This window comes from Cricetulus griseus, chromosome 2 (genome assembly GCF_003668045.3).
Source record: "Cricetulus griseus strain 17A/GY chromosome 2, alternate assembly CriGri-PICRH-1.0, whole genome shotgun sequence".
Taxonomy (NCBI): domain Eukaryota; kingdom Metazoa; phylum Chordata; class Mammalia; order Rodentia; family Cricetidae; genus Cricetulus; species Cricetulus griseus.
In genome coordinates, this window is record NC_048595.1 from 9651207 (window position 1) to 9668850 (window position 17644).

The window sequence follows — 17644 nt, forward strand, 5'->3', positions numbered from 1 at the left end:
TAGATTTGGCCAAAGTTTCATTCCTTATTAGACTTTGCACTGCCAGCTGCAGGAATATGAGTGGCTCTTGAAAACTCATTCTGATGAGTTTAGGGAGATGATCCTGGCTGGACAGAATTTAGGAGAAAACATATTGTCAGATCCGTTCTTAGGAACCTTTCTCCCTCTCACAGTGAACATCTGTCATCACTCTGGCCTTGGAGATTTGGGTTTATTCATTACAGTCATTTGACTCTGAATCTCAGACCCCTTTGGAAGGATGAATCCAGGAAGGAAAAATCTGAGCTCCCTTCCTTATGGCAAATAGGATGCTAACCATGTTTTAGGGACAATGGGAATGCTATGTGCCCACCCTACCTATATTCTGCTTTCAACTAACTGATCCTGCCTGGCAAAGACTGGGGAGAATCAGTGAAATTTGTCCTTCGTTTTCATTTCCATAGATCTAGGGCCTGGTTTGGGGCACCTAGCTATGTCATACTTCTCTCTAGTAGAGAGTGCACCTGTATGTGTTTGGGGGCTGATGGGCCATGTCTTTGTATCAACTTGTTTTTGTTGAGACAGGTTTTCACTCTGTTGCCATCAGCCTGCTATGTAGTCCAGAGAAACTCAACTCACCCTAAGATCCTGGAATGGTACACTAGCCAATCTGACGTGACCTCATTGCTCAGCATGTTATCATTCAAGTGCTTCCCTTCAAGTCCTGCATCATGTCATTCTGGTTGGCAAGAACCTAAGACGTCATTACTTGGAGGCAGATGCAGGATGAACCCAATCAATCCATTTCGTACTTGGCTTTCGAGGCCAGGCAAGCAATAGCGGTTTCAGAAACAATAATAAAAAGCAAGCAGGATATGCTTTTTTGTGTGTGTTGTTTGTTTTCTGTTTTTCGAGACAGGGTTTCTCATTGGCTTTGGAGGTTGTCCAGTTAATAGTTCTTGTAGACCAGGCTGATATCAAACTCAGAGATCGGCCTGCCTCTGCCTTCAGAGTGCAGGGATTAAAGGCAGGGGCCACCAACTCCCTTTGGTTTTGCCTGAGGTTGTTTGGCACTGGGCTGTGATTAGATGCTCACCCATGGTAGACAAGTGCTCTACCACTGAGCTGCACTCAAATCCATCATTGCCTTTTATTTGACAGAGTCAGAGTCACTCATGGACCCCAGGCTGTCCTAGAACAGGGATTTGTTCCCATGCTTCTCCTGGTTTCTTTTTATGTCAGCTTGAGATGTGAACTTGTCAAATTGAACAGGCAGAAGGCACTGTTTTCCAACAGGCACTGTCCCAGGAATCACTGTGTCTTGTGGCCCCTCTTAACAAAACCATCACCAGGTTTGTTTTCAAGATAGGGATTCAAATTCCTTCAATTAGCTGGGGGTGGTGGCAAATGCCTTTAACCCTAACCTTGAGAGGCAGTCAGACAAGCCTGGTTTACTGAGCCAGTTCTGAGATAGCCAGGGCTAAACAGAGAAACCTTGTCTCAAAAAAAACAAAACAAATTTCTGTTCAATTCAAGCACAAAACTACAGTCCATGAAGTGTCATTCCTGGGATTACAAACACATGTAACAACCATGACACTACAAGGGAGTTGTTGGCACATGCCTTTGATCCCAGCTTGGAAGGCTGAGGCAGCCAGATCTCCATGAGTTCAAGTCCAGCCTGGTCTGCAGAATGACATCCAGGATTGTTACCCAGAGAACCACTACGAGGAAAAATGAAAGGAGACTACAACTGAAAACAGCATAGCATTGAATCAGAGACAGCTAGAAAGGTACACGTATAAAACCAGCCCAACTGTGAAACCGTGTCTCAAAGGCCCTGAATGAAATGAACAACCTAAAACCTAAATTACAGTCCATCAGTTCTCTCTCATTGAAACCCACCAAAATTCCTGGGGTGGGGGGGGGGTGGACGCCTTTAATCCCAGCATTCTGGAGGCAAACGCACGTAGATTTCTGTGAGTTCAAGAGCAGCCTAGTCTACAGTGTGAGTTCCAGGAGAGCCAGGGCAACAGAGAAACCCTGTCTGTTGGATTCAAATGGAAAACACTTGGAACCTGAACACCTGCATTTGGATCACATTGAAGGCCATCCTTGAGGTTACATCTCAAAAAATGAAGCTTCCAGACTAGATATGAAGAATCAGGTCTGTGACCTACGTTTCCACCTCCTGTGAGGGACATTTAGGAAGACTGCACGTTCAAAGTCAGCCTGAGCTACAGAGAGCTCATGACCTATTAAAATTCTACCACAAATTCAATTTTTTCAGCATGCAAATCTTTATTGAGGAAGTGGGTATCTAGAGGGGTTGTGGGCCTGGGGCACTCACTGCACAGCCTGTTCATGGGCACTGCATGCAGAATCCTGTGGCTTCATCACATGTGGAAGCTCTGGAGGGCTGGAGAAGGGCTCAATGCGCAGGTCTTCAAAGGCATCACCTGCTAGGAAGGCCAGGCCCACTGTGGCTGGGGCCTGGGGCCCTGCTGTTTGGCTAGTGAAGCCACTCTTTCCCAGAGTTTTGCTGTCAAAAAGGAGGTTGTCATCCTTGTACAGCTGCTGCTTGTACGGCTCCTGCTTGAGGATGCCTTGGACGAAGGGCTTCAGCTCTGACACGGTACTCGACTCCTTGGCATCCGTGAAGATGGTGGTCTTGTGGCGCCGGATCATGAGAAACACGTCCATCTTGGCAGCGGCTGCCTCTGTAAAATTATAAAATTTTGAAAATGGCCGGGCGTTGGTTGCGCACGCCTTTAATCCCAGCACTCAGGAGGCAGAGGCAGGCAGATCTCTGGGAGTTCGAGAACAGCCTGGTCTACAAGAGCTAATTCCAGGACAGCCTCCAAAGCCACAGAAACACTGTCCTGAAAAACCAAAAAAAAAAAAAAAACCTGCTTGTTTTTGTTTTTGAATCACGGTTTCTTTGTTTACCTTGGCTGTACTGGAACTAGCTCTGTACAGCAAGCTGACCTTTAAATCATGGAGAATCTCCTGCCTCTGCCTGCTATTATGCTGGGATTAAAGGCATGTGTCCCTGACACCAACTAAAGCACATTAAATTCCATGATCATAATTGGGAAGTAGAGGCAGCAAGATAGTTCAAGGCCATCCTGTGTCACATATGCTCTCTAGGCCAATTTATTCTGTATTGTTACCTTGTCTGCAAAAACTAAGAGGAATTTGAAAATACATTTAGGCTTTTGATCTCCACACTCAGGAGGATCAGGTCAGTGACTTCCCGCAGGTCTGAGTCTAACATGGACTACAGAACCAGACTATTTCAAAAAGCAAAGAAAGGTTTTCTATGTGCACCTAGCAAAGCATCAATGAAGACAGATTATCTCCCAACAGGAATCCCAGATGTTGGGAGGCTTGTAAGGGGCCATGGGCCCAAAACTATGCGGCTTAAAGCCCACCTTTGCAAGACTTTTAATGACCTTTAAGTTTGCGGCTTAAAGCCAGATCTGTGAGCCTCCTGTAACCTGTAATTAGATACGGTTTGGCCAAGAGGAACTGCTAACTGCTTCTGTTCCAAGAAAGGGTCTGGTGCTTTTCTGTTCGCTGTTCCAAGAAAGACCACTAGATGTTCCGGCTGACAAGAAGAATGTTCCAGTCCCAGCAAATACCTGATGTTCCTTCTATTATTCCCCCCAATTCTATTGTTGCAGGGCTATTTAGGCCCACTCTAAGCCCCAGTAAATCGAGACCTTGACATTGCACAGACGGTCTCTTGTCCTTTCTTGTGCCACATGGTCTCCATTTCTCTCTCGCCCCCATAGACCCCTTTAGGTGACAACCCCCTCGAGACAGGCAAATAACCTGGCCTGCTGGACGGGTCAAGTGGTGCCAAACGTGAGGCTCGAGGTATGGTGGTCTCCGGACAGCACCAAGAGAAGAAGAGACTAGTCGACCCAAAGTGGAGATGCCCTGCACCACTCGTGCACCGGTCCGTCTCGAGGTAAGTACTTCTGTCCCATTATAGTCATGGGCAATACAGCCTCTAAGGAGGACCTCTTTATCAGAGAAGTAAAGTGTAGTCTAAGGGAGAGAGGAATAAGAGTTAAAAAGAAAGATAAAAAGGAGTAAGAATTAAAAAGGAGAAGATAAAAAGAAATAAGAGTTAAAAAGAAAGATTTAGTTCATTTTTTGTTTTATTAATAAAGCTTGTCTATGTTTGATTTTAATGGGACCAGACATAGCTCCCCAGACCTGGGAAAAGGTTGGGAGAGATTTAGGTAAGATGTTTGAGTTAAACCCCCCCAAAAAAAATGTTCCTGAAGTTATTCTTAATTATTAGGCTCTTCTCAGGGACATCATTCAAAGCCCTGAACTCCTTGGTGAGAGGTCTCGCCTCTTGTTGACTGTTTAAGACTTCCTTCAGAAGTCTTGACCATTGCATGTACAGAAGCCAATGACTGACCTTCCCCCATTCCCTCAGCCTGTGCTCTCACCCTCCTGGGGCTCTGCAAACTTGAAGGCCACGGAGGACTCACTGGTCTGCTCCTTGCTGACAGCATTTCTTAGAGGCGGTCAAGCTTGGGGGCTGCAACTTACAGCCTTGGGAGATGCCACCATGGTTGATGGCTAATTAATGTATATAAAAGCTATTGATACAGCCAGACAGAAACTGTTTTTGAGACTTATAGAAAAGGCAACATATTTAAGCTTAGAATTGTTCAAATTTTGGATGCTCATATTTCAGTGATTGACTATAAGATACTATGTTAAAAATTTCAATTAGGATTTTTCTTTTCTACAAGCTGATCATAACCTAGGCAAAAGGTGAAATGTGAGACGTATGCAAGTTATGAATGAACGGTGTGGCCACACCTGGATGCGTGATGTGATTGTGAATTTATGAATGCAGATGAATGGAAATGCCTAAATTGCCTTGGATATGATTAGAGATATTTACATTGCCTTGGATATTGTTTAAAAATATCAAAATCACTTTAATAGAGTCCAAAAGAGCATCCAGTTAATGAGTCAATGTCTTAACAGGAAAAATTATGATTTGAGCCCTAGGAGATAGTTAAAAAGTTAGCAAAAGTTTATAGCATTAGCTTGGAGATATGAGGAATCCATGATACTATAAAAAATTTGGCAGATGAGAGGATGTAGGTCTTACTAAAATTTTATGGTTAATAAAGGACATCTAGAAAATAAGGGTTGATACATGATTTTGAGAAGGATTTATGAGAAGCCTCAAAAAAGAGCCAACCTGTTAGATTCACAGCTTGGCAGGTTAGCTAACATGCAAGTGAGGTCTTATCAGCTTGTCAGCCTCAAAGATTAGATTAGAAAAGGCTATTCAAAAACTCTAAACAAATCTAGAGAACTGTTAAAGACATATGTTATATTCTAAAGAAATTGGGGCTTAATAGATAACAATTAGAAAAGATACTTTAAAAATCTTTTAAATGAGACGCTGGAGAGACAACAATTCCATGATTACTCTATGCGGCCCTAAAAGAGGAGTGCTGTTTCTATGTTAACCATTCTGGAGTTATTAGGGATTCCATGGCCAAGCTCAGAGAAAGACTCAACCATCGGTGAAAGGAACAGGAGTTCCAACAAGGCTGGTTTAAAGGAATCTCCACCCTCTTAGGACCCCTACTTATTCTTTTACTGCTGCTTACTTTTGGGCTATACATTCTTAATCACCTACTCCGATTTATTAAAGAATGCTTATCTGTAGGGAGCCGTCCCTGCATTCTCCATTACATTCAGTGCCGCGCAATAGTCTCGCCAGCAAGAACCACACAGGACATTCAGATCCTTCTGCAGGAAAGCTTTAATGCGTCTTGAGAGGAGAGCATAAGCTTACCAGAGTGGAGACCCCGAGCCAAGAATCCCGTCCCCTAATAAAGGCTGGCAGCCGCCGCCTGGGACGTGTCACCCTATGATTGGCTGCAGCTCCTCAGGCCATATGACGCCACGGAATAGGCAGAGATCAAGGAATGGAAATTACCCAGCGCCTGTGCAATAATTTACATTCAGTGCCTGCAGGCACCATCATTGTAATGGAGAATGCAGGGACGGCTCCCTACATCTCCCCCTTTTTTATTAATTAATGATAAGGCTTTATATTTTTACAAGCAAATAGGTCACCCATATGTTGAGGGATAGAGGCAGAGGTTGTACCTTCCCAATCAAACATTAAGACTGTGTACAAGAGTCGCCATCAGGCTGTTAGCTTGACCCGAAGCGCTCTCGACCTGTCCTCTGCCGTTTTTCTGGGAAAGGGAGACTAGGGCAGGCAACCCTTATGCAGGACAACATGCCTCCCAGAGAAGCCTGCATACTGGGCAACTCTCTGTGTGATGCCTTGCTCAACATCCCTCATGGGCTGCTCAAACCAGACACCTACCCTGTGCAATGAGCCTAGGCTCCGGGTGTGCAAGAGCTGTCTGACCGGCGGCCTATTGCTTAAGCATTGTTAACCAAATGTCAGTGGAAGCCCCTTGTTCCAAAGCTACAAGCGCTTGGGCGATAACCATCTTGTCTCTCTTAGTTTGAGCCTTGAGCCTACAGACCAGCCAGAGAAGTAACACCAATCCACAGCAAACGGCTGCACCAAACAATCCCATCCCCACCCACTAAGCGATCCATGATGACAATCTCTCCGTCAAGGACAGGAGTTAATCTGGATAATAATAGCATCTCTCAACTCCCGGGGAGAGGGTGGAGTTCTGACTTTTGAGGGTCTGAAGGGGCTCTTCGTGTGAGTCTTTCCGGGATCCTCAGGGGATTCTCTTCATCCTGTGGAAAAACACATATAGCTCCCCTGGATCTTATGAGAATAGGATCCGGGCCTCTCCAAAGACCAGTTAAGATATCTTTCCATTTTACCATTTCCTTTGGCCTTTTAGGTTCTGAGGTGTGACGCTTGGCTGCAGTATGGCCCCGAGCGTCAATGTTTATGAGGCTTTCCCCAGGCATTCCAGGCCTTTAAGAAGTGTTGAATAACATGCATGGCCTTTTCCCCTATCAAAGACTGGGAAAGCCATCTGTAATTTTCTCCGCTCCTCTAATGGTAAAAAGGAGTCGGTACCAAATAATGGGGGTGCTGATGGAAGTACACCCGCTGGATTAACAGGTCTCTTAAATTTACCGGGGTGTGACCGGTTATCCCCTATTTTCTCTCCCTCCTTTTTTGTTTCTTTTTCACCTAGCTGAGCTGTTTCCTCTAAAACTTTATCTCTTGAGCTTTCAGAGTCATCAGAGCTATCAAGATTTAAAGCTTTAAACTTATTTACAGAATCATCTAACAAATTATTCACTCCCTTGTCATTAGACATCCCGGGAGGTCCTTTTTCCTTATATTTTATTGTTGGGCGCGCCCCATCTCTCACTACATTCAGTTTTTGACATGTAATTCTGGACTTCTTTAAGATTGCTACAACAGTGAAAAAGATCAACAATCCCAAGCCAAAGTCCAGAAAAGACATACCTCTCCGAATTTACCATCCTGCAGTTCTGAATCCGCCCCATCCGAGGGGTCTCCGCAGTGCCGGCGATGTTAACAAGTTCCCGGGTTTCGGCACCAGATGTCCCGCGCAATAGTCTCGCCAGCAAGAACCACACAGGACATTCAGATCCTTCTGCAGGAAAGCTTTAATGCGTCTTGAGAGGAGAGCATAAGCTTACCAGAGCGGAGACCCCGAGCCAAGAATCCCGTCCCCTAATAAAGGCTGGCAGCCGCCGCCTGGGACGTGTCACCCTATGATTGGCTGCAGCTCCTCAGGCCATATGACGCCACGGAATAGGCAGAGATCAAGGAATGGAGAATTACCCAGCGCCTGTGCAATAATTTACATTCAGTGCCTGCAGGCACCATCATTGTAATGGAGAATGCAGGGACGGCTCCCTACACTTATCCATAACCCAAGCCCTAGTTCTTAATCAGCAATATCAGGCTCTCAGGCAATAAGCAGGACCATGGGTTTTAGGATTAAAACCTCACAAAAAAAGATGGGGGAATGAAATATTTAGGTTTGCTGAGAAAAAAAAGTTTTAAAAGATTTTAGTTCACAGAGAGAAAAAGTTTCCCACAGGCCTTGGCCCATTACAAGGGGGTTGGCCCCAACCCCGGGCACGTCCTATGGTTTAGACTGGGGCAATCGCCAAAACAATCCTCTTTGGGTCACACCTGGCTGGCCAACAGACAATCAAGGACTTCCCAGAGTACATTCTATGGTGTTTCCTTTGTAGAAAAGCAGGTCACACCTGGGTGACCACTCTAACCTGAGATCATACTTTGTAATCAATCACTTTATGCCCCTTGCCTGTATGCTGATCTGTGGTTTTTTTTTTTCTGTATAAGGAGCCTGTAACCCTTGCTGGGGTGTGCAGCTTCCCCGATATTGCTGACACCCGAATGCGCATTTGTTCAATGTTTTAGAAAGTATTTCAGAAGAGAACGAAGTATGATACATGTCTCCTACTCTAAGCAACAGTTTAATTGATGGTTTCAGAACAATGATTTATGGGTGATTGTCTTTCCTCAGTTTTCAGGAAGAATTAATAATCAGTTTCTAGCTCATGAACTGTTACAGTTTGCACTAATACAGTTTTGTATTTCCAAAATTATAAAAAGTTGTCCTATAAAAATATGCTATGTTAATTTTTTTTACCAATGGTTCTTTTGGGAGAGTCACTTATATAGGTTATTAATAGAAAGAAATAGATAGAGCAGACAGCTCTGGCTTCAGCTCAAATAATTAAACTGCAAGCTGTAATAATGGTCTTTTAAATCCTGGTAAATAATTCATTTAATTTATATACTGACAGTCACTATGTCTTCAAGGATCTTATGGTAATAGAGACAATGCCATACATAGGATCCAATATTAGATTAATTTGAGCAAATTCAAAATGTTATTCACCTAAGAGAATTATCATGTTTATGGGTCACAATGGGAACCTATTAAATAGGCCTTTCCCTGATTACTGGCCAAATGGAAAGAATTAACTGATTAACAAAATCAGTTGATTTGCCTTAAATAGAAAAAGCTTGACAGGCTTGTAACTTTCTTCATAATAGCAAAAGTCTAAGTAAGAAATTTGGCTTAACCAGAAAGACTGCTGGTCAAATCATCAAACAATGTGGAATATGTCCACAATATGGCTATGGCTAATTTAAGGATGAATCCTCAAGCCTGCTCCCCAACCATTTATGGCGAATGGATGTGACATTACAGAGTTTGGCAACTTAAAAATGTGCCACTCCACAAACAGGAGAAGCCACCAGGCATGTTATAAGTCACTGTTTAAGATGTTTTGCTTACATGGGAATACCAAAAGCTATAAAAACAGATAATGGGTCTGGATATACTAGCAAAGCTTTCCAGCAATTTTGTGCTTAATTCCTGAGACCGGTGCTACCGGGACAGCCCTTGTGGCCTAGTCTCGCCCAGCGTGCATGGACCTGCCTGCCTAGCCTGTAGCAGCATCGGGGATGGCTGGGCCTTTGGAGACGCAGCATGCTGCTGACTTGGGGGAGTGAAATGCCTGCCTCCTTGCTTCTGTAGCAGCGGCCAGACATGAGGCTAGCCCACAAGCCAGGCAGTGGTGGGGCTTGCCTTAATTTGCCGAGGATAGCCTCTGGCATCCATGAATGGCTCAAAATTACACTCAAGCCTTATGGAAAGATCCCCTAACTTACAAATGGCACAGACAAGATCCAGTCCTCATTTGGGGAAAAGGACATGCATGGAATTTTGATACTCAGGCAAATAATGCTAGATGGTTGCCTAAATGCCTTTTAAAAATAATAATCCACCCAGGGGTAGCCCCTGAGAAGCCTTCTAATTTGCTTAATTCTAGATAAAAGATGCTGTCTTTTTGGCTACTTGTGTGTTCCCACCTTTAATTGCCATTGCCGGTGGAAGCCCTTATCAGATCTACAACTACCCCTGGATGATCCTCAACCAAGCCAATGATGCTGCCAATGCTTCCACAACTATTACGACCACCCCCCTCCTATTCCCCCCTAATAATTGATTTATGTGCTTTAGCCTTAGGGGCCTCTCCAGACTAGGGAACCCCTGATCATTTTTACCTTATTCTCTCCTTAATTAACCCTAGTGTTTAGGCCCTTCATCAAGCCAACCACTCCCTTATAGAGGACTGTTGGGTCTGTTATTCTTCTACCCCTCCCCTTTATTCAGGGAATTGCAGGCACTTACTAATTCCTACCTTGCCTGTTCTACTAGATTAACTACTTAAATTGTCACCTCTACCTTTTCAAAAACTAACCAGATTCATTAAGTCTCAGATTGACGCCATCCTCAAAAAACTGGTTTTGGTCCACTACCATCGCCTTGAGGCATTAGATTCTGAGCTGCCTGATGACTATAAAAACCCCCACAGTCCTAAAGGACTGGAATTCTCAGGCCTTAAATCCATGGTAAATGCTTCTGCTTTAGCCTTACAGTCCCTTAATAATTCTCGCTATCAGGAATGCTGGATTTGCTTTTCCCCTAGGCCGCCCTTCTATGAGGACATGCTAACTTTCAAAAATCTTCTCTTCACTAATGAGACTTCCTCACTAAGATGGCATTCCGTGAATCATGAGGGCTTGACCTTAAGTCAGGTCTCAGGCAAAGGCTTCTGTATTAGAGGACCGGAACTCCATTTCCCAGAACCCTTACAGCCAATGTGCAACCAAACTATCATTATTAGCCAGTCATCTACATATGTAGCTGCACCTGATGGAACTTATTTTGCTTGCTCTCAGGGACTCACCAGCTTTTTTCCACCTTTCAGTTTCTAGAGAGTAAAGATTATTGCGTTTTGGTATGGCTTTTGCCCCGCCTAACAGCACAGGCCCCAGAGGAGCTGCTCCCTAGCTGGGAGGAAAGGCCCCGTCATAAGAGAGAGCCCATTTCAGCCATCACCTTAGCTGTCATGCTGGGCTTAGGGGCAGCTGGAGCCAGAACAGGAATAGCTTCCCTAATAACTTTCAAACAGCAATATGCACATTTGACTCAATTGTCCCAAGCAGTAGATAAAGATATAAAAGAACTACAAACAGGACTCCAAAATCTAAGGGACTCTCTGGTCTCCCTGTCAGAAGTAGTACTGCAAAACAACAGAGGACTGGATTTAATTTTCCTCAAAGAAGGTGGACTCAGTGCAGCTCACAAAGAAGAGTGCTGTTTTTACAAAGATAAAATTGGGTTAGTTCAAGATAGTATAGAAAAAATAAAGAAAAATCTAGAGGAGAGAAAGAAACAAAGAGAGCAACAAAAGTCCTGGTATAAAAATTGGTTTTCAACCTCCCCCTGGCTTTCTACTTTGCTACCATCTCTCCTGAGACCTCTTATAGGACTATTGCTGCTGATTTCTTTTGGCCCATGGGCCCTCCAAAGAATGACTCGCTTTATAAAAAGTCAGATAGATTCACTTCTCCCTCAAGATTTTCTTCCGTACAGTATCCCCGAATCCAGAACCCAGGTGATGAGCAGCGTAACGAGCAGAGCGAACCAGGCAACCCCTTGGGCCTTCAAGAGAGGCTTAATTTTTCTAAACTATTAAAGGTCTAGTCACAGGCTTTGGAGCCATACTTGCCATCCCTAGGCATGCAACACTGGTAGCCCCAGGTACAAATGGCCGCCTCAACGATGGGCAACTTCCTTCCCTCCTTGACTAACCTAAGACATGGGACCCCTGGATGGCGGGTTTATATCACCCGAAGACGGGTAAAGTCAGTGAGGTGGCAAGGTCGAACTAACCTAAGACAGAGACGGTCATGAACAAAGACCCCCTAAGAATGCTACCTGTGGCCTAGTCCTCACATCCCTCCTTTGTAAAGGAAAAAATAAGGGGGAGATGTAAGGGGCCGTGAGCCCAAAACTATGCGGCTTAAAGCCCACCTTTGTAAGACTTTTAATGACCTTTAAGTTTGCAGATTAAAGCCAGCTCTGTGAGGCTCCTGTAACCTGTAATTAGATACGGTTTGGCCTGCTGGACGGGTCAGAGGCTGAAGCAGAAGCCATGCCAAGGATTTAGAGGTTCATGATTTACAGAGTGAGGAGGCCTGGTCTCAAAAGAACCACATACAAGATAATTACATGATATGAAGCAGAACAAGGTAGAGCATGCCGGCCATTCCAGCACTCAGAAGACTGAGGCAGGCAGATCCTGATCCCCAACCCAGTGCAGCAGCCTGGCCAGGTCTAGCAGAATCTGGACAGTGAAGCCTGGTGTCAACAGCTAAAATCAAACCAAACAATTACAGAGGACATGGAGAAGAAAGCAGACCTTGGGTTTTGAAGCCCAGTGTCTTCTGTCTGTTGATGAAGAGACAGATTGCAGGATGCCCTGGGCTCTCTTGTGTCTAAAAAGTCTCTGAAGCAGTAAGGGTGTCCTGATGGGCGTAAAGGACTTCCCTCATGTGGTCACTGATGACTGTCTCTGAAGCTCTGAGTGTCTTCTCTGGCTCCAATGACACCTTTATAGAACTTTCTTCTTAGCTGCACCACCATGAAAAGCTGCCATCTGATTGGATGATTTTGCTCCACCCATTTAATTTTCTATGGAACTTCTTTCTTAATTCTCTTTGAATCAAAGCTCCCAGGGGGGATAAAAAAACAAAGGAAATTCAGATCCTAGGATGAATATCAGGACTCCATGTATGGATTCACTTTTATTGTTCTGAGTAAGAGTCAGCTCAGGATTTACCTTGTCTGATAATAGACAAAAAGTAAGACAACAAGGAGAAATTCTTACTGTCATAACGGAGTGTGTTCTGGAGTTCAAGGCTGAGCTGCTTTCTCTGTCAGTCATCTACAGTGTTAGGTCTGAGAAGATGGAGGTTTGAGGCTGGGGAAGGAACAGTTCAAGGTCATCCTCCACTACCCAGCAAATTTAGGACAGCCTGAGCTAATGGAAAATCTCTTTATCTAAAATTAAGTAAAAACAAACAGCAGTGGCTTGCTTGGGAGGAGCCACCCTTAGTTCCCCAGGGGGCAAGAATGTTAGACAAAGATCAGACTGCAACCTGGATGGAGAAGAGGAAAGTAACTATGGGTGGGGTAGGGTGTGGGGGACCCCCCAGGAGACACAGGTGTAAGGATCCCAGTATTTTTTTTTTCAAGATAGGGTTTCGCTGGGGGTTGGTGGTGCATGCCTTTAATCTCAGCACTCAGGAGACAGAGGCAGGCGGATCTCTGTGAGTTCGAGGCAAGCCTGGTCTACAGAGCGACTGCCAGGATAGGCTGCAAAGCTACATGGAGAAACCCTGTCTCGAAAAACCAAAAAAAAAATAATAATAATTGGAGTACAGAACTAAATAGAGAATGGTCAACAGAGGAATCTGAAATGGCTGAAAGACACTTAAGAAAGTGCTCAAAATCCTTGGCCATCAGTGAAATGTAACTCAAAACAACTCTGAGATACCATCTTAGACAGGGCAGAATGGCTAAAATCAAAAACACCAATGACAATCTATGTTGTAGAGGATGTGGAGAAAAAAGAACACTCCTCCAATGCTGGTGGGAGTGCAAACTTGTAAGACCACTTTGAAAATCAGTATGGCGTTTGCTCAGAAAAATGGGAATCAGTCTAACTCAAGATTCAGCAATTCCTCTCTTGGGCATATACCCAAACAATGCACATTCATAAAACAAGGACATATGTTCAACCATGTTCATAGCAGCATTGTTTGTAATAACCAGAACCTGGAATAAACCTAGGTGTTCCTCAAGTGAAAAATGGATAGAGAAAATGTGGTCCATTTACACAATGGAGTACTACTCAACAGAAAAAAGCAATGGAATCTTGAAATTTGCAGGCAAATGGATGGAACTAGAAGAAACCATCCTGAGTGAGGTAACCCAGTCACAAAAAGCCAAACATGGTATGTACTCACTCATATATGAATTTTAGACATAGAGCAAAGTATTAAAAGTATTTCTTCACCAAAGAAACTAGGAAATGAGAAAGACTCTAAGGGAAAAATGCATGGACCCCAGAGAATGGGAAGGGGCAGAAAATCCTGAGCTAATTGGGAGCATGAGGATAGGGGAGAGAGAGCTGCCAGAATGAGAGGAGAAGAGGAGTGGAGAGGAGAAAATGGATGAGCAGAAATATTGAGCAGAAATATTGAGTTGGAGGAAGCATAGAGGAGAGCAGGATGAGAGATACCTTATCAGAGGGAGCCATTATAGGACCAAAGAAAGATCTGGCACAAGGGAGATTTCCAGAGATCTACAAGGATGACACAAACTGATAATCTAGGCAATGGAGAGGCTATCCAAAATGCCCTTCCCCTAATGAAACTGATGACTGCTTTTTATGCCACCCTAGAGAACCTCATCCAGTGGCTGATGGATGCAGAGGCAGACACCCACAGATATACCCTGAACTGAACTCTTGAATCTAGTTGCAGAGAGGGAGGAATGAAGATCAAAGTGGTCAGTACCAGGCTGGTGAAACCCACAGAAACAGCTGGCCTGAACAAGGGGAAGCACATGGACCCCAGACTGCTGTCTGGGAGGCCACTACAGGACTGATCCAGATCCCAGAACATGGATGTCAATGAGGAGGCCTCTGCACTCTAGGGCACCCCTGGTAGTGGATTAGTCTTTTTCCCTGGTGTAAGGAGGGACTTTGAGAGCCCATCCCAAGTCAAGGGATGCACTCTTGCTTGGACACATGGGGGAGGGCCTAGGCCCCGCCCAAGATGATGTGGTGGACTTCGGGAAGGTACGGTCAAGGGCCCTATCCTGCCTGGGGAGTAGAGTGTGGAAGGGGTTGGGGGCAGCTAGGGGACTGGGTGGGAGGGTTGGGGAGAGGGAAGGGAGAGGGAAAACAGATTGACAGGTGAAGCAACCTTATTCCTATTTGAACTAATGAAAAATAAGGAAAAAAAAGATATGTTATGTGTTGATATAAGTGGTTGGTTGTGGGGTTTGGAGCCCTATTTACAAGTGCTGTGAGTTTGAACCACATTCCCAGATCATCTATCTGTTTTGGTTTAAATTAAGGTAGACGCATGATTCTTCAGGCAGGGATGTCTATCCTGGATCTGTGATCTTCTCTGTTCAGGACTTAATTCTAGTTCCCAGGTGTGTCTTGTATGTGCTTCCTGGATCCTTCATTTTTTTGAGATGATACTGTCAGACAATGTCAAGTAAAATTCTCAAGGCTGAAGCAACCACATTGCTAAAGATGAGTTCTCAGCTCAGCTGTGACATGGGGCTGTCATCAGACAGCTACTAGCACATCCCAGAACAACTTGTAAGCTACAGTTCAGGGAAATGATAATTCAAACAATAGCAGAACCGTGATCTGTGAAGCCTTATTGAAGGGAATGCTAAGGGTTTAAATTACAGAGCAGATTCTAACTGCAATTCCAAAATGGGTCCAAGTATCTCTATAGATCCAGAATGATCTGGAGTTCAAGAAGAGCCTTGCCTATTTTAGACAATTCTCAAACATACTTATCTTGAATCCCCACAAGGTGATTACAGACATTGCCTCAACCAGGTCTCAGGCCATTGTCTTTCCTGGATGGATAGCTGTGAGCGCCCCTATGCACCTCCCAGGCTGTTATGCCACACCCATCTCACAGATCACTTCACATTTTCCCATGGGACACCATCTCTCCTAAATTTCTGATAGTGGCATTGAGCTCACTCTGATTTCCAAGCAGGTTTGTTCCTTCTTTCTCCTCTTCATGAATAATGGCCACTTCTCTGGCCATCAGAATTGGGAGGTTCCCAGATCTAGGCACAGCTGACTATGTTATGGAGTCAAGTGAGGCCACAAGGTCATCAGCATGTACACAGCACAGCAAACACGCATAAGGGAAGTGCTAATTTAGCTGGGTGGTAGAGGTGTATGCCTTTAATCCTGGCAGGTGGAAGGTACAAGCAGGGTATCTCATTGAATTCAGGACCAGGAAAAGCTCTAAAGCTACATACCCAAAAAACACTGTCTCAAAAAAAAAAAAAAAAAAACCAGATGGGCATTGGTGGCACACGCCTTTAATCCCAGCACTTGTGAGGCAGAGGCAGAGGCAGGCGGATCCCTATTAGTTCGAGGCCAACCTGGTCTCCAGAGCAAGTGCCAGGATAGGCTCCAAAGCTACACAGAGAAACCCTGTCTCAAAAAAAAAAAAAAAGAAAGAGGGGGCAGGAGAGATGGCTCAGCGGTTAAGAGCAGTGCCTGTCTGTGAAGGTCATAAATTATGTCTGATCCCTATTACAGCAGGTTCTGAGTCACCACATGGTTACTGAGAACCTATCCTAAGTCCCTTAAAATAACATGCAGGGTACACCCCTTTAATCCTACACCTTGAGAGGCAGAAGCATCTCTGTGAGTTCGTGGCCAGCCTGGTCTCCAGAGAGAGTGCCAGGACAGGGTCCAAGCTTCACAGAGAAACTGTCTGGAAAAATCTATAAAAAATAAATAAATAAATATCAAGTCCTTTTCGAACTTCTCAGCTGTCTCTCTAGCTCTCTTCTCAGGAAATTTCTACTTTTGTTCAGATTCTAATAGAAGGCATGCATACACGTGACACTGTACAGATGAAGCAAAGTATATTTAGGAATATTTACACATGTGCATATAGTGTACATATGTATATGTGCACGTAATACCCATTAAAAAAAGATCATGTGTTTGAACAGCAATGAGCAATACGCATGGTATTTAAGAGATGGGAGAAATTTGTGATTCTACTAAAGAATCTAAAAAGAAAATATGTAATTGGTGAAAGTTCCTCAGTTATGTTCTATGCAATTCAGAATCCATTCACAGTATTGAATCATGGGATCATTGCAGCAAGTTCATCTTGGGTGTGCTTGCCCATGACACAACATTCCTTTTCAAAATTTTTTATGTTACTAAATGTCTATAAATGTCAATCCTAAGTCCCTCTCCTTCCCCTCCTCTCCTGCCCCACCACCAACTAACACCGTACCTATTCCATACCCTTTCGGCTCCCCAAAGAGGTGAGGCCTTCTGTAAGGAGTCTTCAGAGTCTGCTCCACCCCCTTGTGACACTACATTCTTGCCATTACCTGCTTGTGTAGGATTGAGGTCAATGTTGGAGTCAGCCTGCCCATTCCATTAAATGGGTGTATCTCTGTGGCTTTGGAGGCTGTCCTGGAAGTAGTTCTTGTAGACCAGGCTGGTCTGATTCAAACTCAGATTGCCAAGGTTGGCCCCAGGTACCCTTTACCCATTGAGCAATCTTGACAACCCATATCTTATAATATAGAAAAATAAATAATAAAGAAAAAACAAAAGCTGTGACACAATATTCTTTATTGCTGCCTGCTTATACAGATACAAACAAACCAATGGCTCTGCTCAGACACTCATTAACGAGGTGGATCTCTGTGAGTTGAGGGCAGCCTGGACCATAGAGTTAGTTTCTGGACAGCCAAGGCTATTCAGAGAAACCCTGTCATACAAAACCAAAGAAATAAACTAAAATAAATAGAGGCACACTGGGAATTTATTAATGGGAATTTCTTATGCAGATCCTAGGGACTGGCAATACTTTAGGACAGGACATGGACCTTTGTTCATCTCCTGGAGGTCTTAATGTACAGGTAGCCAGCCAGAGTCGGGAACCCTGAACTACAGACAGGTGACCTACAATCACCTGGGTTTGCTGAAGTCTGTTGCA

At 44.3% G+C, this 17644-nt stretch overlaps 1 protein-coding gene across 1 annotated transcript; it reads right to left on the reverse strand.

Annotated features, from left to right (window-relative positions):
- Window positions 1-2325: 2325 nt before the first annotated feature.
- LOC113833885 (elongin-B-like) lies at window positions 2326-2682 on the reverse strand. Its single transcript, XM_035438879.1, has one exon. It carries the CDS (start codon window positions 2680-2682, stop codon window positions 2326-2328), a length of 357 nt encoding a protein of 118 aa, XP_035294770.1.
- Window positions 2683-17644: the final 14962 nt, after the last annotated feature.